The sequence below is a fragment of the Humulus lupulus genome, chromosome 5 (assembly GCF_963169125.1).
Source record: "Humulus lupulus chromosome 5, drHumLupu1.1, whole genome shotgun sequence".
Classification (NCBI taxonomy): Eukaryota; Viridiplantae; Streptophyta; class Magnoliopsida; order Rosales; family Cannabaceae; genus Humulus; species Humulus lupulus.
This window is the reverse complement of record NC_084797.1, coordinates 52,969,282-52,982,510: the sequence shown is the minus strand read 5'-3', so window position 1 is coordinate 52,982,510 and position 13,229 is coordinate 52,969,282. Positions and strand designations below refer to the sequence as shown.

The 13,229-nt window shown below is 32.8% G+C and overlaps 2 protein-coding genes across 2 annotated transcripts; both read right to left on the bottom strand.

The window, feature by feature from the left end:
* Nucleotides 1–1,871: 1,871 nt before the first annotated feature.
* LOC133780411 (homeobox-DDT domain protein RLT3-like) lies at nucleotides 1,872–3,216 on the bottom strand. The gene is made up of 3 exons (XM_062220174.1): nucleotides 2,996–3,216; nucleotides 2,812–2,877; nucleotides 1,872–2,727 (listed from the first exon to the last, which is right to left on the bottom strand). The coding sequence occupies exons 1-3, from the start codon at nucleotides 3,161–3,163 to the stop codon at nucleotides 2,656–2,658; spliced, it is 306 nt and encodes a 101-aa protein (XP_062076158.1). The 5' UTR covers nucleotides 3,164–3,216; the 3' UTR covers nucleotides 1,872–2,655.
* Nucleotides 3,217–5,189: 1,973 nt separating this feature from the next.
* On the bottom strand, nucleotides 5,190–8,362 carry LOC133779139 (putative 3,4-dihydroxy-2-butanone kinase). The gene is made up of 7 exons (XM_062219132.1): nucleotides 8,230–8,362; nucleotides 7,491–7,567; nucleotides 6,757–6,900; nucleotides 6,618–6,658; nucleotides 5,751–5,834; nucleotides 5,572–5,645; nucleotides 5,190–5,502 (listed from the first exon to the last, which is right to left on the bottom strand). The coding sequence occupies exons 1-7, from the start codon at nucleotides 8,360–8,362 to the stop codon at nucleotides 5,369–5,371; spliced, it is 687 nt and encodes a 228-aa protein (XP_062075116.1). The 3' UTR covers nucleotides 5,190–5,368.
* Between the last annotated feature and the right edge of the window lie 4,867 nt (nucleotides 8,363–13,229).

Here is a 13,229-nt window from a genome sequence, read left to right as displayed (position 1 = left end):
AGTATTACATTAAACAATAACTAATTCAAACAATGAATGTGTCTACTTCATGAGATCTTACTTCTAACTTAAGTTTGAAAGCCTAGCATAATAAAGCTTTTGAACATTTTTTACTTCAAAAATGAAAAACAGAAACATTACAAGATACACAAAAGTAAACCATGCATGAAACTTGCTCCATCCTTCAATTCATCATCCTTTGTGCACTTGTCTTTGTTGTGAGTGCATTTGCTTAGCTACAATAAATTTTAAATAATTAATACTAACTAATCAACCTGCAAAACATTTACACTTAAACTTATCACAAGAAAATTTAAAAATATATGCATATTTAAGGCAAGGAATACACAATTCATTTCAGGAAATGATAACACACAATATAATGTCTCTAAGTATCGGATAGTAATGGGTTGGTCACAAAATTTCTATCATCACGCTAAGGGGATTTAGGGAAAGAAGAAGAAATAAAATAACTATTGTATTTATCTTTAATGACTAGGCAAACAAAGAAATTCTGTATATTCTGCCCAATGGGAAACTCTTAAAACAAAATGCTATCATTATAAAACACAAACCAAATGATAAAACATAATGATAATAATAATTAACACAACAAGAGAGCTAATCATATATAAGAAGATTGAGAAAATGCCTTTAACTAATATGGTTATATCACTAACACACTCTAGCTCTTGCGAAAATTGTTTATTATACTTAAAAGCTGCTAGGTGATATAATACAACTAACTAAGGTGTAGTCATTAGAAAGGAAGCAAAGGAAGTCGAGCTATTTATATAAGACCAAAGCGCATTCCCGCGCATTCCCCTGTATACCAGAATTGACTCAATATTACAAACTATTAATGCATTGTTTCATATAAATTTTGAATAGCACAAACAAAATGTTACACAGAAGGAAAGTAAAGTCAGATTAAAGATGAAATAAAACCTTGTCATGAAATGCTTGAGCAAACTCATCAAGGGTGAATGGGCAGACATCAATGACAAGAGAGTAAGTATAGAGGAAATGGAAAACCTGCCAATAGAAGTCAACACATATTTTAAGATTAATGCCAATGACAGGTAATTGTCTCAACTAAATGCCTTAATATATTTCCATTTCAAAACACATGGAGAAGAGAAATGGTGGGGTGGAGACCAGCATTTCACAATAGAGAAAAAAAATAGGATGATAAATCTTCTATCAGTCAGAAACAGTGTTATTGGCAAATAACATACAAAAGGTTCCAATGATGCAAGAAAACATTGTAATCAGTAAAATACACTTCACATAAAGAAATTCAACCCCTGACCAAACCCTGTTAACAACTTTTGTTTCCTAACATGAAAAAACAAAATGGGCAGAGTTGAGTGAATCAACAAAAATATGATGGAAGTCATATAGGGCATCAGATATGCACAAACCGTTCTCTACCAAAGTCCAGGCCTGATTAATTTTTATGGGGTAGAAAAAATTCTGTATGTAAGGCCTGAATGTAATCAAGTTAAATGAAACAATATACTTGAAGCAACCTTTAGAAACTGAAAGCTGCTACACAGCCTACAGATAAAGATAGCTTGGAAGTTTTTTCACATCTAATTTCTAGAATGTCAGGGCCAACAAACACAAAATAATGAGGCATGATCCAAGAACTATATAGAGCTAACAAAAAACGACACATTAGTAACTACAAACATTTGAAGAGAAAAATATTTTATTACAAGATTCTGTATCCATAATTAGACTTATTTGATTAATTTCTTCAATGATTTTATTGATTTTAAGCCACGTTGAACCATTATTTTATTACAGCTCTTGTATTTTACACACATACCAAGTGACAATAATAAGAACAATTTGCAAAATTAAACAGAGTCAGACTATCAGAAGGATTATAAAACAATATTAACTAACACAACAATATTTTTTCATGAGCACATTGATAATTATAAAGACGTCAAAACATGCAAAAAAAAAAAAAAAACCAAATGAGAGGATATCTAGCATCTACCAAATACATTGCATTATGCTTCTAACTGAGGACTTCATTAAATAAGGTAACAGCAAAATCTTTGGTAAATTTGCACCTTAAAAAGATTCTTGACAATCTCTGGAGATGAGTCCCAAGGTTGCATACTGAAAGGTTGCTTCATCTTTAAATAATTTGGTGGAAACTTTACCAACAGATCTGAAAGATGAAAACAAAGTCTACATAGATATTTCATAATCATGATTCAAGAGAAAAAAAAGTAAACAGACAGGTGAATATGTATCACACTACTGAACCCTAGCTTTATTTGGAAAGAATAATTTTGTTTCATGAATTTAAACTCAAGACCACTTTGCTAGAATACAATTGTAAGGAACTGTCCGTATCAAAAGAATCAAAGATTAAACTTTTAAAATAAGTGGTAAAATTTCCAATTAAGTAGTTTTCTGAAAAACTGATCCAAATACATAAACAACAAATGATAGATAGGAAACATAATTTTGAACTCTTTCTACAAAACCAATTTTGTAAAGTGAGCAACCTTGAAGTCCAGTAGTAAAATGATCAGAACACCCTGGTCTATTTGATACTGCTTGTAATTCTCTCCCCTCCAGCTCTTCATCATCCATGAGCATAGAAATCAGATTAAAGTTTTCTTGAGAATTTCATCCCCTCAAAGCAAGATCACATTTTGTTTTGCCCGCTAGCTTCTGATTTGCATCTTTGAAAGGTTCCACCTAGGATGTAACAACATGTTATGTATAGCACTAGTTGCAAGCTTGCGAATATATAGATCGCATTCAATAACAAATAGTAATTACCTCTCTTCTTTTAACAGAATGTTTCTTCCTCTTCTCTTGTAATTTGTTCCTTAGCCTTCCCTGTATCTAAATGAGCAACCAACCTTTTAGTCTACTTGTAAACTTTTTTCAAATTCAATTCAAATAAACTTCAAAAAATAATCAATCCATTAACCCTCAATCAAACACAGTCTAAATGACTTACAGTAAGAATTTTTTGTTTTTTTGGTTTTCTAACTTGAATTTGTGGATTTTGTGAACCGGATTTTGAAATTGATGGTCCCGTTTCTTCGCTGGCACAATCGATGCTGGTAGGATTATCTCCAGCATGAGGGTTAATTTCCCGCCATGCTGTCATTAAACCTTTACCCATACCATGCTTCTTTGATGGTGCATTAATGCCATTACAAATCGTATTTATGACAACATGCTTGGAAACCTAATTGAGATCATAGTGGACGTTAAAAAAAAGAGGAAAACTGGCACCAAATAAAGGAAGAAGTAAGGAGCACAAATGAATATTCAAAAGTTCAAGAGGTTCGTTTACTCCCAAGAGAAAACCTATGGCCTTAGCCAAATGTACAAACAAAAATAATCAAAAGAAAATGCTATCTGAAATTTATTTTCTCAGGTACCTTTGTCCTTTTAGCCGCTCTCTGGCTCTCGTTGCAAGAAGAATATAAAATTTCAGGATCTAAGAGAACGACAACAGAAGATCGAGATGCGTGTGAAAACATATCCAAAATCTAAAAGCATATTGAAATAAATAAAAAAAAATCAATACAAATAATCATTAAACCACATGAAGACATGGACTTGAAAATTATCCAGAATTATACTCTGTTTTACTATTCATAAGCAGACTACTTTATATTATGGTACAACTGACAAAAATAATATCTTCAAACAACACATTCTACAGAAATAAAAAGCAGAACAAAAGATCAGGACTCGTACAAAAAGAAAATGTTCTAGGCTAGAAGTTGACAAATAAAACTAGCAAGTAGCTAAGCACCAATTGACAATACATTAGGGGAGTTTTTGAAACAGAGGCTCAAATGTTCATAAGAAAGACCATTTAAGAAAGATTTAGACAAGCTAAGCTTAAAAAACCTTCAAAATAAATTCAAAAGCCTTAGTAATATTTCGAATTGAGTAAGCTCATCGAACAAAAAAAAAAATCACATTTCCAACCATAACTTCAAAATTGGTTCTATTTGAATTCAATCCTTTTTTTACGTATTTAATTATTAGGGAGAGAGAGATTAAGCTTGTTACCTAAGTACATGCTGTCAAGAACTTCAAGTTGTACAGGCGTTTTCCTCTTTGTCTCCATGATTTAATTTTCCCCTTGTGGGTATTTGCCACCGCAACTTCCGGTATCTGCAGCTCCCAATGCAAAAAATTTAAAAAACTTCATTTCCTCATATAATTGCACTAAAACTTCAGTATCAAGAAGTGTGGAAAAACAAAGCTAAAAATGGTTTTTTTTCTTTTCTTTTCCATTCGTTTGAAAACAAAGAATATAATAAACAAATGAATTATCACCACCTACAGATGATGAAATTTCAATCAAATGAAAATAATTCAACTTATATTCCGAATTAAGCCCCAACCCACTTAGAGGAACGAAAACAAAGAAAGCCATAAAAACTTTGCAGAGAACAGAAGAAGAGCGAAAGAAATGAAAAAGAGAAATAGAAAAACAAAAACAAAGTAAGATTGGGTTGGGTTGGGTTGCAGAAATGGGAGAATGGAATTGATAAAATTACACACAGTGCCTGTCTCTCTCGGTGTCTCAGAGAGCTACCATGGAAATGAGGTTCATTGAGGATGAGCTCGAGAGGAAAAGCAGAGCAGTGAACTGAGAAGGGTTTAGAGGCATGTGGAGATAAATTATCAACACGTAGGGTTTTGGGTGTGGGTTTTACCATAAAATTATTTTCATTTTTTATTACAAAAATAAATAAATATCTTGCTAGCCTCTTATTGCTAAGAATCCAACAAGGAAATGTCTTCCCATTGTTTTCCTTTGTAGAATCCATGTTCCCTTAATCTTTGTTTGGATCTTAGATTTTAGGAAGGAAAAAAATTATGAGTGCTAAACATTTTATTTTATTGTATTTGGACTCAAACAAGAAATTTTAAAAATGTTTTTTATTTTAGAAAAATAAAAGTTAAATGTAGTGTAATTTTATAATATTTAAAACAATTTCAAATATATTTAGAAAAGTCTAAAATATTTTCATCCATCTTTTCTCCTTCAAAGTTTTTCCTTAGTAAAATCGAAGATCCAAACAAAGAATTTGTATTGTTATTTTTGTTAGTGGAAGCCAAATCTCCAGGAGGGAAGGTGAATGATGCTAATGAAAGGAAAAACAAATTGCAATGGGCGAATACAAAAAAGCAAAAGGATCAAAAATAGTTTTACCTGTGCCTGCATGTGTATGGTTGACTCAGCCCCAGCCAAAGCTGCTTCGGATGAAAGGAGAAAAGCAGTAACAGAGTCTTCCCCAGCATTTAACTTATGTATGTGAAAAGGGTTATAAGCACAAAAAGCCACAGAATGAACCCAGAATTAAATAACAATAATAATGACCTCCTGGAGAATTGTTGAAGCTGGAATTAAGGCATCTAACAATGTGCGATAGCCAGCACTGGCTCCCCCATATTTACTAACTGCGGCAATAGCAGCTTCGAGTGCTTCAACCCCTGGAATAAGAAAATGATAAGTCAAGATGAGCTAAGGCTAGTTACTATTGCAGTATGCAATCATCTCACATTTCTTTGCTGTGACATCTGACCGGGTGCTTGTTTTTAATTGTGCGTAAAATGCCTTACAAAATATACTATATCTGGTGAAAAAAACAAGCAAACAAGTCTTGGTAGTTATTCAACTGAGACTAATCATATTAAGAAAGGACAGCTAAATCAAGATAAAAATTAGGAGAAGTAAGCACATGATCCCGCTTGTTCCTCCCATAACTCTTCCAATAGATGATCCGATTTCATTCACCGTTTCAGCAGCATCATTCAGAGGATAACTAAGAATAGAAACCAGAAACTAATTAGTTATCCCCTACCATTTAGTGTAAGATCTTTTCTATTTCTAAAATGAGGGGAAAAAAAATTATGTCAAAAAGAAAAAAATACAAGAAAGAGAACTACATCCTCCCAAATCTAAAAATAGAGCCCAAACACAAAAAAAAAAAAAAAATTACATATATAGTATATCTCCAACTCAACAAAAGAAAAGAAATTTAAATATCTCTCCAAACGTTGTAGTACTAATATTATTATGTTCTATAATATTATCATTATTTTATGCCCAAAAACTCCCTAAGCCTGGCTTGAGTGCAAAACTGGAACCCAACCAAATCCTACATATTTTGGGAGTACATTTGAAATATCTATATCCACCGTCTCATTGCAGATCTTACAAAAAAAAAAGTACATCAAGAACAGGTCTACATGGGGTAGAACAACCTCCTTTTCAACACATACAATTTATAAGAGTTAGAAGCCAAGCAAAAGCCTGAACTTTTTTTGGTTGAGACTTTGGCCTTCCATCCAGATATATTCAGTGGAAGAAAAAAGAGAAACCGAAGAATTATCTAACAGGAAAAGAACATGGGATTTACAAGGAAAGAAACCCAGAAATATCCACTCTAATCTGGAATAAGCCTTCAAAATATTAGATTAATAAATAAAGTAAAATTCTTCTTCTTCAGATTCCTAACAATTATATAAAACACAATAATATTATAATTCTGTTCTAATATTTTCTTTTAATTTTAAGAAGAAGAAGAAAGTAAAATAAGACTCACGTTTCCAAGTCCTCTAATATCGCAGCTGCACCTTTATACATCTGCACATAAGAAAGTAAAATAAGAGTATAACAAGCAACATACCATGAACCCAACAATAAATAGCATAAGATAGTAGAGACAGATTGATAACACTCACTGTTGACCCACAGTCACCATCACCTGCTCTACTGTCCCACTCATTCAAACTATCCACAATCTTGATTACTGCATTTGCAGCTGCTTCAATAGCCGCCTCAAGAATCTGACCTTCTTCACTCAGTTGAAGCGGCCAACCTAATGACTAATAAAACAAGCAAACAAATATAGAAAGTCAGGCTATAATCTTGTAGCTAACGTTATCAGGGATAGCAGTAATCTTATATATAAGAAAAGACTAGTCATTATGCTTGATGGAAGAACGAACAATGTACACAAGATTTTAATGTTAGAAAGGTGGCCAGATTAAAACTAATACATCCCTTCTAATTTATGATACATAAGGAAAACAAACACCAATGCAAATCCCTAACAAAGAATACAAAAATTACATTATTAATTGAGGCCATCAGAACTCCAGTTGTAACATGGTAATAGTTGACATCCATTGAAATTCAGAAAAGTTTGACAGTTAGTGATATTCAAAAGGCAAAGATAAGTGATGAACATGGACCATATCAAATTAAAGGTTCCAGTTTATTTGTCTATTTTGAATTATGATAATATGGAACGTAGCTTCTACAATTCAAACTATGGTGCCAAATTATTTAAAGAACCTCATGTATCGGCCACTTAAAAAAAAATCTGCATTAACAAAATTGGTCTTTTCCTAATTCAAATCCCAAGTTATTGTACCACCTGTTTATTATTATTATTGTTGTTGAATGAACATACCTCATCAATCTTTGTAGAACGAGATGGAGGGACTGGAACAGGAATCTGGGGTGGTGGATGACTACCCGCAAGGACAGCTACAGAGCTAAAAAAAAAACTTGGCCTTTTTTTTCGAGGATTCACAGGATACAAATTATTTTTGGGGGCAAGATAAATATATAAAATTGTGTGTGTGTATGGGATTTATATTTCTAGAAGAATATATATTAAGACCTAATGAAGATTGAACTGTTCAATTGGAAAACAAACATTAAGAAGACCCCATCTCAATAATTTTCTATATTGGTGTTCACAATGCCTACAACAATGCATACCCTTGTTAAAAGGAAAACTACACCAACAAACCAGAAAACAACAACAGACAGCAGAGAGAATAACTCACGACCCCAATCCCAAAATCAAAATGTTAAGTTGCTCTGACACATAGGGATCGATTACAAGATTCAAACAATAAAAGAGGTAGACAATTCCAACACAAACAAATATATGTATTGATATATTCAAATGTTTTCTTGATATTAAACTGAAATCTAAAAAAGTAAAAGGAAAAGAAAACTCACAGAGAAGTACGACTTCTTAAGCAGTTGGGTTGCTTGGGTTCTTGCTTTAGCAGGGGCATCGTCAATAATGCTTCAGCGACTCAACGGAAGAGAGTGACGAGAGAAATTGGTTTTGCTAAGTTCATAATTCCATTCAAGCAACACAAAAAAAAAACAAAATTCTTGAAATAGATACTTACAAAAATACTGCTGAATATAGATAACAGATAACAAAGAAAAAAGATACCCTGGAAGAAATCGGAGTAGGCTTCTCGGACTCAAGCTTTGTCTCAGTGTCTCTTCAGCCTCTTCTGGGGGTTCTGTTGTCGCCATTGTCAAAGTGGTGGAGGCTACGGAGTCAGTTTATATATATATATATATGATATAGATACATAACAACGTAAGGGAGAAATTGCCAAAAATCTGAAACTAAAAGTGTAGAAACTTACCCATCTAAAGAAGATGTTGAAAGTTGGTGCTAGTGCATGGGGGTTTACGGAGCAGCATCAGGTGGGAAAATTTTAGGGAATATAACATCTTTAGTTTCGGTTGTGAGGTTTTGAAGAGGAAAGAGGGAAAGAAAAAACCCTAATTTATGAGAGGAGCACACATTCAGAATTGAAGAGAGAAAGAGGGCAAGGGGAAAGAGGTTCAGATGGAATGAAGGGGTTCTTTCCAAGGCAGGAGACTCTTGTTTTCTTACTTCCAGCAAGAGAGATGCCATGAGGGAGAAGAGAGTCGATGGAGTGAGTGTGAAAGAGAGGGCAGAGGAGGCAAATGGGATAGATAGAATTTTCATTAGGCGGCAAATGAAATAGTTGGCGCCTAAATTATCTCTGAAAAAAAAACCGTGTGTTTTTCTTAATTTGCCCATTAATAACACTTCTTAATATATGTCATTTTTTAACGTAATATATAGTCAAAATTGTTGTAGTGCGTGCCAAAGAGAAATCCTATTTGCTACATAGAAGTGAAAGTAATGGGGTGAGCTAAAAGCCCAGTAAGGAAGTACAAATAACACACAAGTAAAACACAACAAAACATATTCATGTTCATACATCGTCATACATCATAAGCACCATTATCATCATACACATAAACATAATCATCATAACACAACATCATATACATAGTCATCATAAACATAACATCATAACATAAACATCATATTTTTGTGAACATGGCCCGCTAACTTGTCCATGTCACATCTTGAGGTAAACAGGATCTCTGGTCCTTGAATAACCTCAGCTCATTCGCCCTATGAGTTACGTCTTCTTATCCTTAGTAACTCTGGTTACGTCTCCACATTCTTAGTAACCCATTTTTGTTGAGTCGCATTTATCACGCTAACAACCATTTCATAACATACAACATTCAAATGACATACAATCCAGTCATATCAACACAAATAACATTTCATAATTCATATCACAAAAATATCATCATTCATAACATTCTTATTCATACAAGCCTATCTTACCATTCACAGCATAAACAACCAAAATTTCCATCTAACTTCCTTACCTCAGGTCCAAGCAAAGCACAACTGGAAAACTTCACAACGAGCCTATACCATAATCAAATAACATCATTTAGCATCACATAAGACTCTCTTGTCCCTACACATATATCCCATCTCTGCATGGGCCATGCACACATGGTGAAGACTACTCAAAATTTCCAAATAGGCATAATTACACATAAAATCACCAAAAGAATAATGCAAATTATACCTATGCTACATGTATGGTTTTTAAATAAAATTTATATGGTTGAATATTAGACACATTTTTTAACGTAAATGTGAAATTGCATGCGACATGCATATGTGGGAACGTTGTTATAAAGTGGTGTTAAAAATGATAATTCTTACGCGCTTATTTCTATCGTTTTAAAAATAATGAATTAGTAACATACTTTTATTACCATTATTTATCTCTTTAAAAAAATAACTAAGTTGATTCAACCTCTATAACATTATTTTTATTTTATGAAATAATTTATTTAACCATTTAAAAATATAATAATTCCATTATTTATTTTTAAATTACATACAAATAATAAAGGCTATAAATTATGTAAAATACTTATAATTTAACATGTTTTCTTAGAAAATCACAATTTAATCAAATCAACAAAATTACAAACTTGGTGTGAGAAAAATATAATTTTTAGGTGTGGAAAAATATATTTTACTTGTATTATTTTAAGACTAAATTTTAAGTGGAATAAATTCATAAGTGATAATCCAATAATTAATTTAAAATGTTGTAACTAAACTTTCAGCCACTATTTAATTTATTTAAAAAAAAATCACAAGTGAATTAATTTCAACATTTTTCTTAATTAAAATAAAAAAAAATCATATCTATTAAAATGAATTCTCATCGTAATATTAAAAATACCATTTTTAATATTTTCATAGTTTAGGGTATTAATTTATTTCAATATACACACAAAATTTCTTTTATTTAAAAATACAACTTCACATGTTTGCTAAAATGCCAGCAACTAAATATATCCTTAAAATCACCATTTTTATTTTTAAAACTCATATTTACTCAAAAATATAAAAAAAATATGTGGGTAATTATTTTAGCAAAAATATCATTTCATGGCATATTAAAGTTTCATTTAATTTCTTGAAAATATTATAGCACTTACAAAATTATTTAAACATTCAAAAACATTATTCTCATCATATTTGACACCATTTATTCACAAAATCAGCAAGTACTTCAAATCAAAAATTCATCAATTTCATCATGCCTTGCAAAATTCAAGCATTAATCATGCATGTTTAATTAACATAATTAAACACAAACCCTAGCATACTTCTATCATTCAAATAATCCAAAATAAAACACAACTAACATATACCCATTTAAAATCTTGCAAACACCCTACCATGTTTATAACAAATATATACATGACATCAAATAAAATAAGTATGACAAACTGTAACGACCCAACTAATCTAGACATTGGACCATTAATAACTCCTATACTAATCTTAAGAAAACGTACATATGAACACACCATAACTTTATTTAAAACGGTAAAGTAAAGGTTTAAATACATAAAAATTTCACTTAGGATATGGGATCCCATTGTTTTGAAAATAAAACAAAACATAACTTAAATAAATTGGTTACAACATTAAGTGCGAAAAAATAATACATATAAAACATAACTAAAAGACTTAAAAACTTCATCCTCGAATCGTACACGCAATCCACCGATTCCATCCTGCCTCAATACACATCCCCAAGCTGCCAAGAACCTTCCCGTCGCCAAAACTATTTTCCTTCACATATAAAACATAAAGGAGTGAGCCTAATGTCCAGCAAGGAAAATCTTCTACAAGCATGAAACATATACATATGCATAAACTATAAACTATAAATTATAATCATATAACTATATAATACAACTTCTATTATAATGACCATCATACTTCTTGGGACTTGCTAGCTAAGCAATCATATGCCCATAAATTTACGGGGCTAGTTATCTAAAAAAGTCATATAAATTTATGGGGCTGTTATCTAAACAATCACATGCCCAAGGAATCTACTATTGGGACTTGTTATCTAAACAAGTTATACATTTGTTATCTAAACAAATTATGTGATTGTTATCTAAACAATTTAAAACAAACATATCATACTTATAACATGAACATATATGAACACAAAAGCATACAAATCTACCCTATTTTCCTTACCAAAAACTGGGATATGAGAACAAGATCGGGACTTTGGAACACTCCTAAAAACCATAATAGAGAGGTGAGTATACTAAAGAAAAGAGATGAAAAGAACTAACTACACCATCGAAAAGATACTTACCAACAAAATCTTATGTTCAAGATCTTAGATGCCTAACCAAGAATAGAGAATATGAGTTAGGATTTGAGTAGAAAAACTAGAAGAATCAATACAGAAAGGAACTAGAATAAAGAATACCTTGAATGCTTCTATGACCAAACTACACCTCGAACCGAAATATACTATAAACCTTACTTCCCAAGTGTTTATTAAGCTTATAACCCCAACCCAAGTGTTTAACACTCTAAAGTAATCCTAGCAGCTTCTAGGCTCTGCACTCAGCTTGATGAATGAAGAAATGGCTGGGTACTAGGTCCTATTTATAGAGTTCAACAATGAAAAGATCTTCATTTAGTTCGAATAAAATAATGGCTTTTTAATTGAAAAACATTTGAATAATCATTCAGCAGAGGCTGAAGACTCGGTCAGAAAGATTCTGGACTTATCAAGAGGTTAAGGATTAAAATGAGCTCGGTTTCAAAATAGTTCAAAAATCATGCACCATAGCCAATATATCTCCCATGCTAGGCATTATATCGCCTGGGCTGATATACCCGAGGCTTGTCGAGGTTGTCGTGCGAAGCTACGTGTTTTTCGTATCCCCGTATGGCAATATATCGCCCCATAGAGCTGCGATATATCGGCATATGTTGAAGCATCCTTTAGTGTTTGCACGACATTCACCAGGATGTTTCTTCTGACACTTAGCACATGGCGGGTATTCTACATAACCCGGCCTACTTCGTCCATTATTTTTCTGTGCCCTTTTATCGCTGTCGGACTGTTTATTGTTAGGATGCCTTCTTTTCTGACCTTTATTGTTGTTGTTACTAGACTGATTGTTGTTGTTGTTGTGGTGGTTGTTGTTCCGACTAGTCTGAGGTTGATTCTTCTGTCTAGGCTCAGGCTTACTGGCTTCTTCTTTACTAACATTAGCCTGCAGCCTTTCTACTTCTATTGTCGTCTCTAGAATGTCGGCAAAAGTAGTATTTCCTGGGTTTGCTAGCTTAACCCGTAGCTCGATCTTCGATCGAAGTCCTCTAACGAACTTAGTCACCCTCAGATAGTCAGTTGGAACAATTTCTGGTGCGAACTTAGCCAAACAGTCGAACTTCCGGTCATATTCTGCCACTCATAAATTCCCTTACTTCCAGCCAGCGAACTCCTCAACTCTTGAAGCGAGTACGACCGAATTATAGTTCTTCTTGTGGAACAGCTCCATAAATCGAGTCCACGTCATGGTGGCAACATCATGCGTCTGCTGGACTAAGTCCCACCATATCCTGGCATCTTTGTTGAGCAAGAACGAAACACAGGATATGCGGTTCGCGTTACTGAGGTTCATGTGTGTCAGGATTGGCTCCACGTTC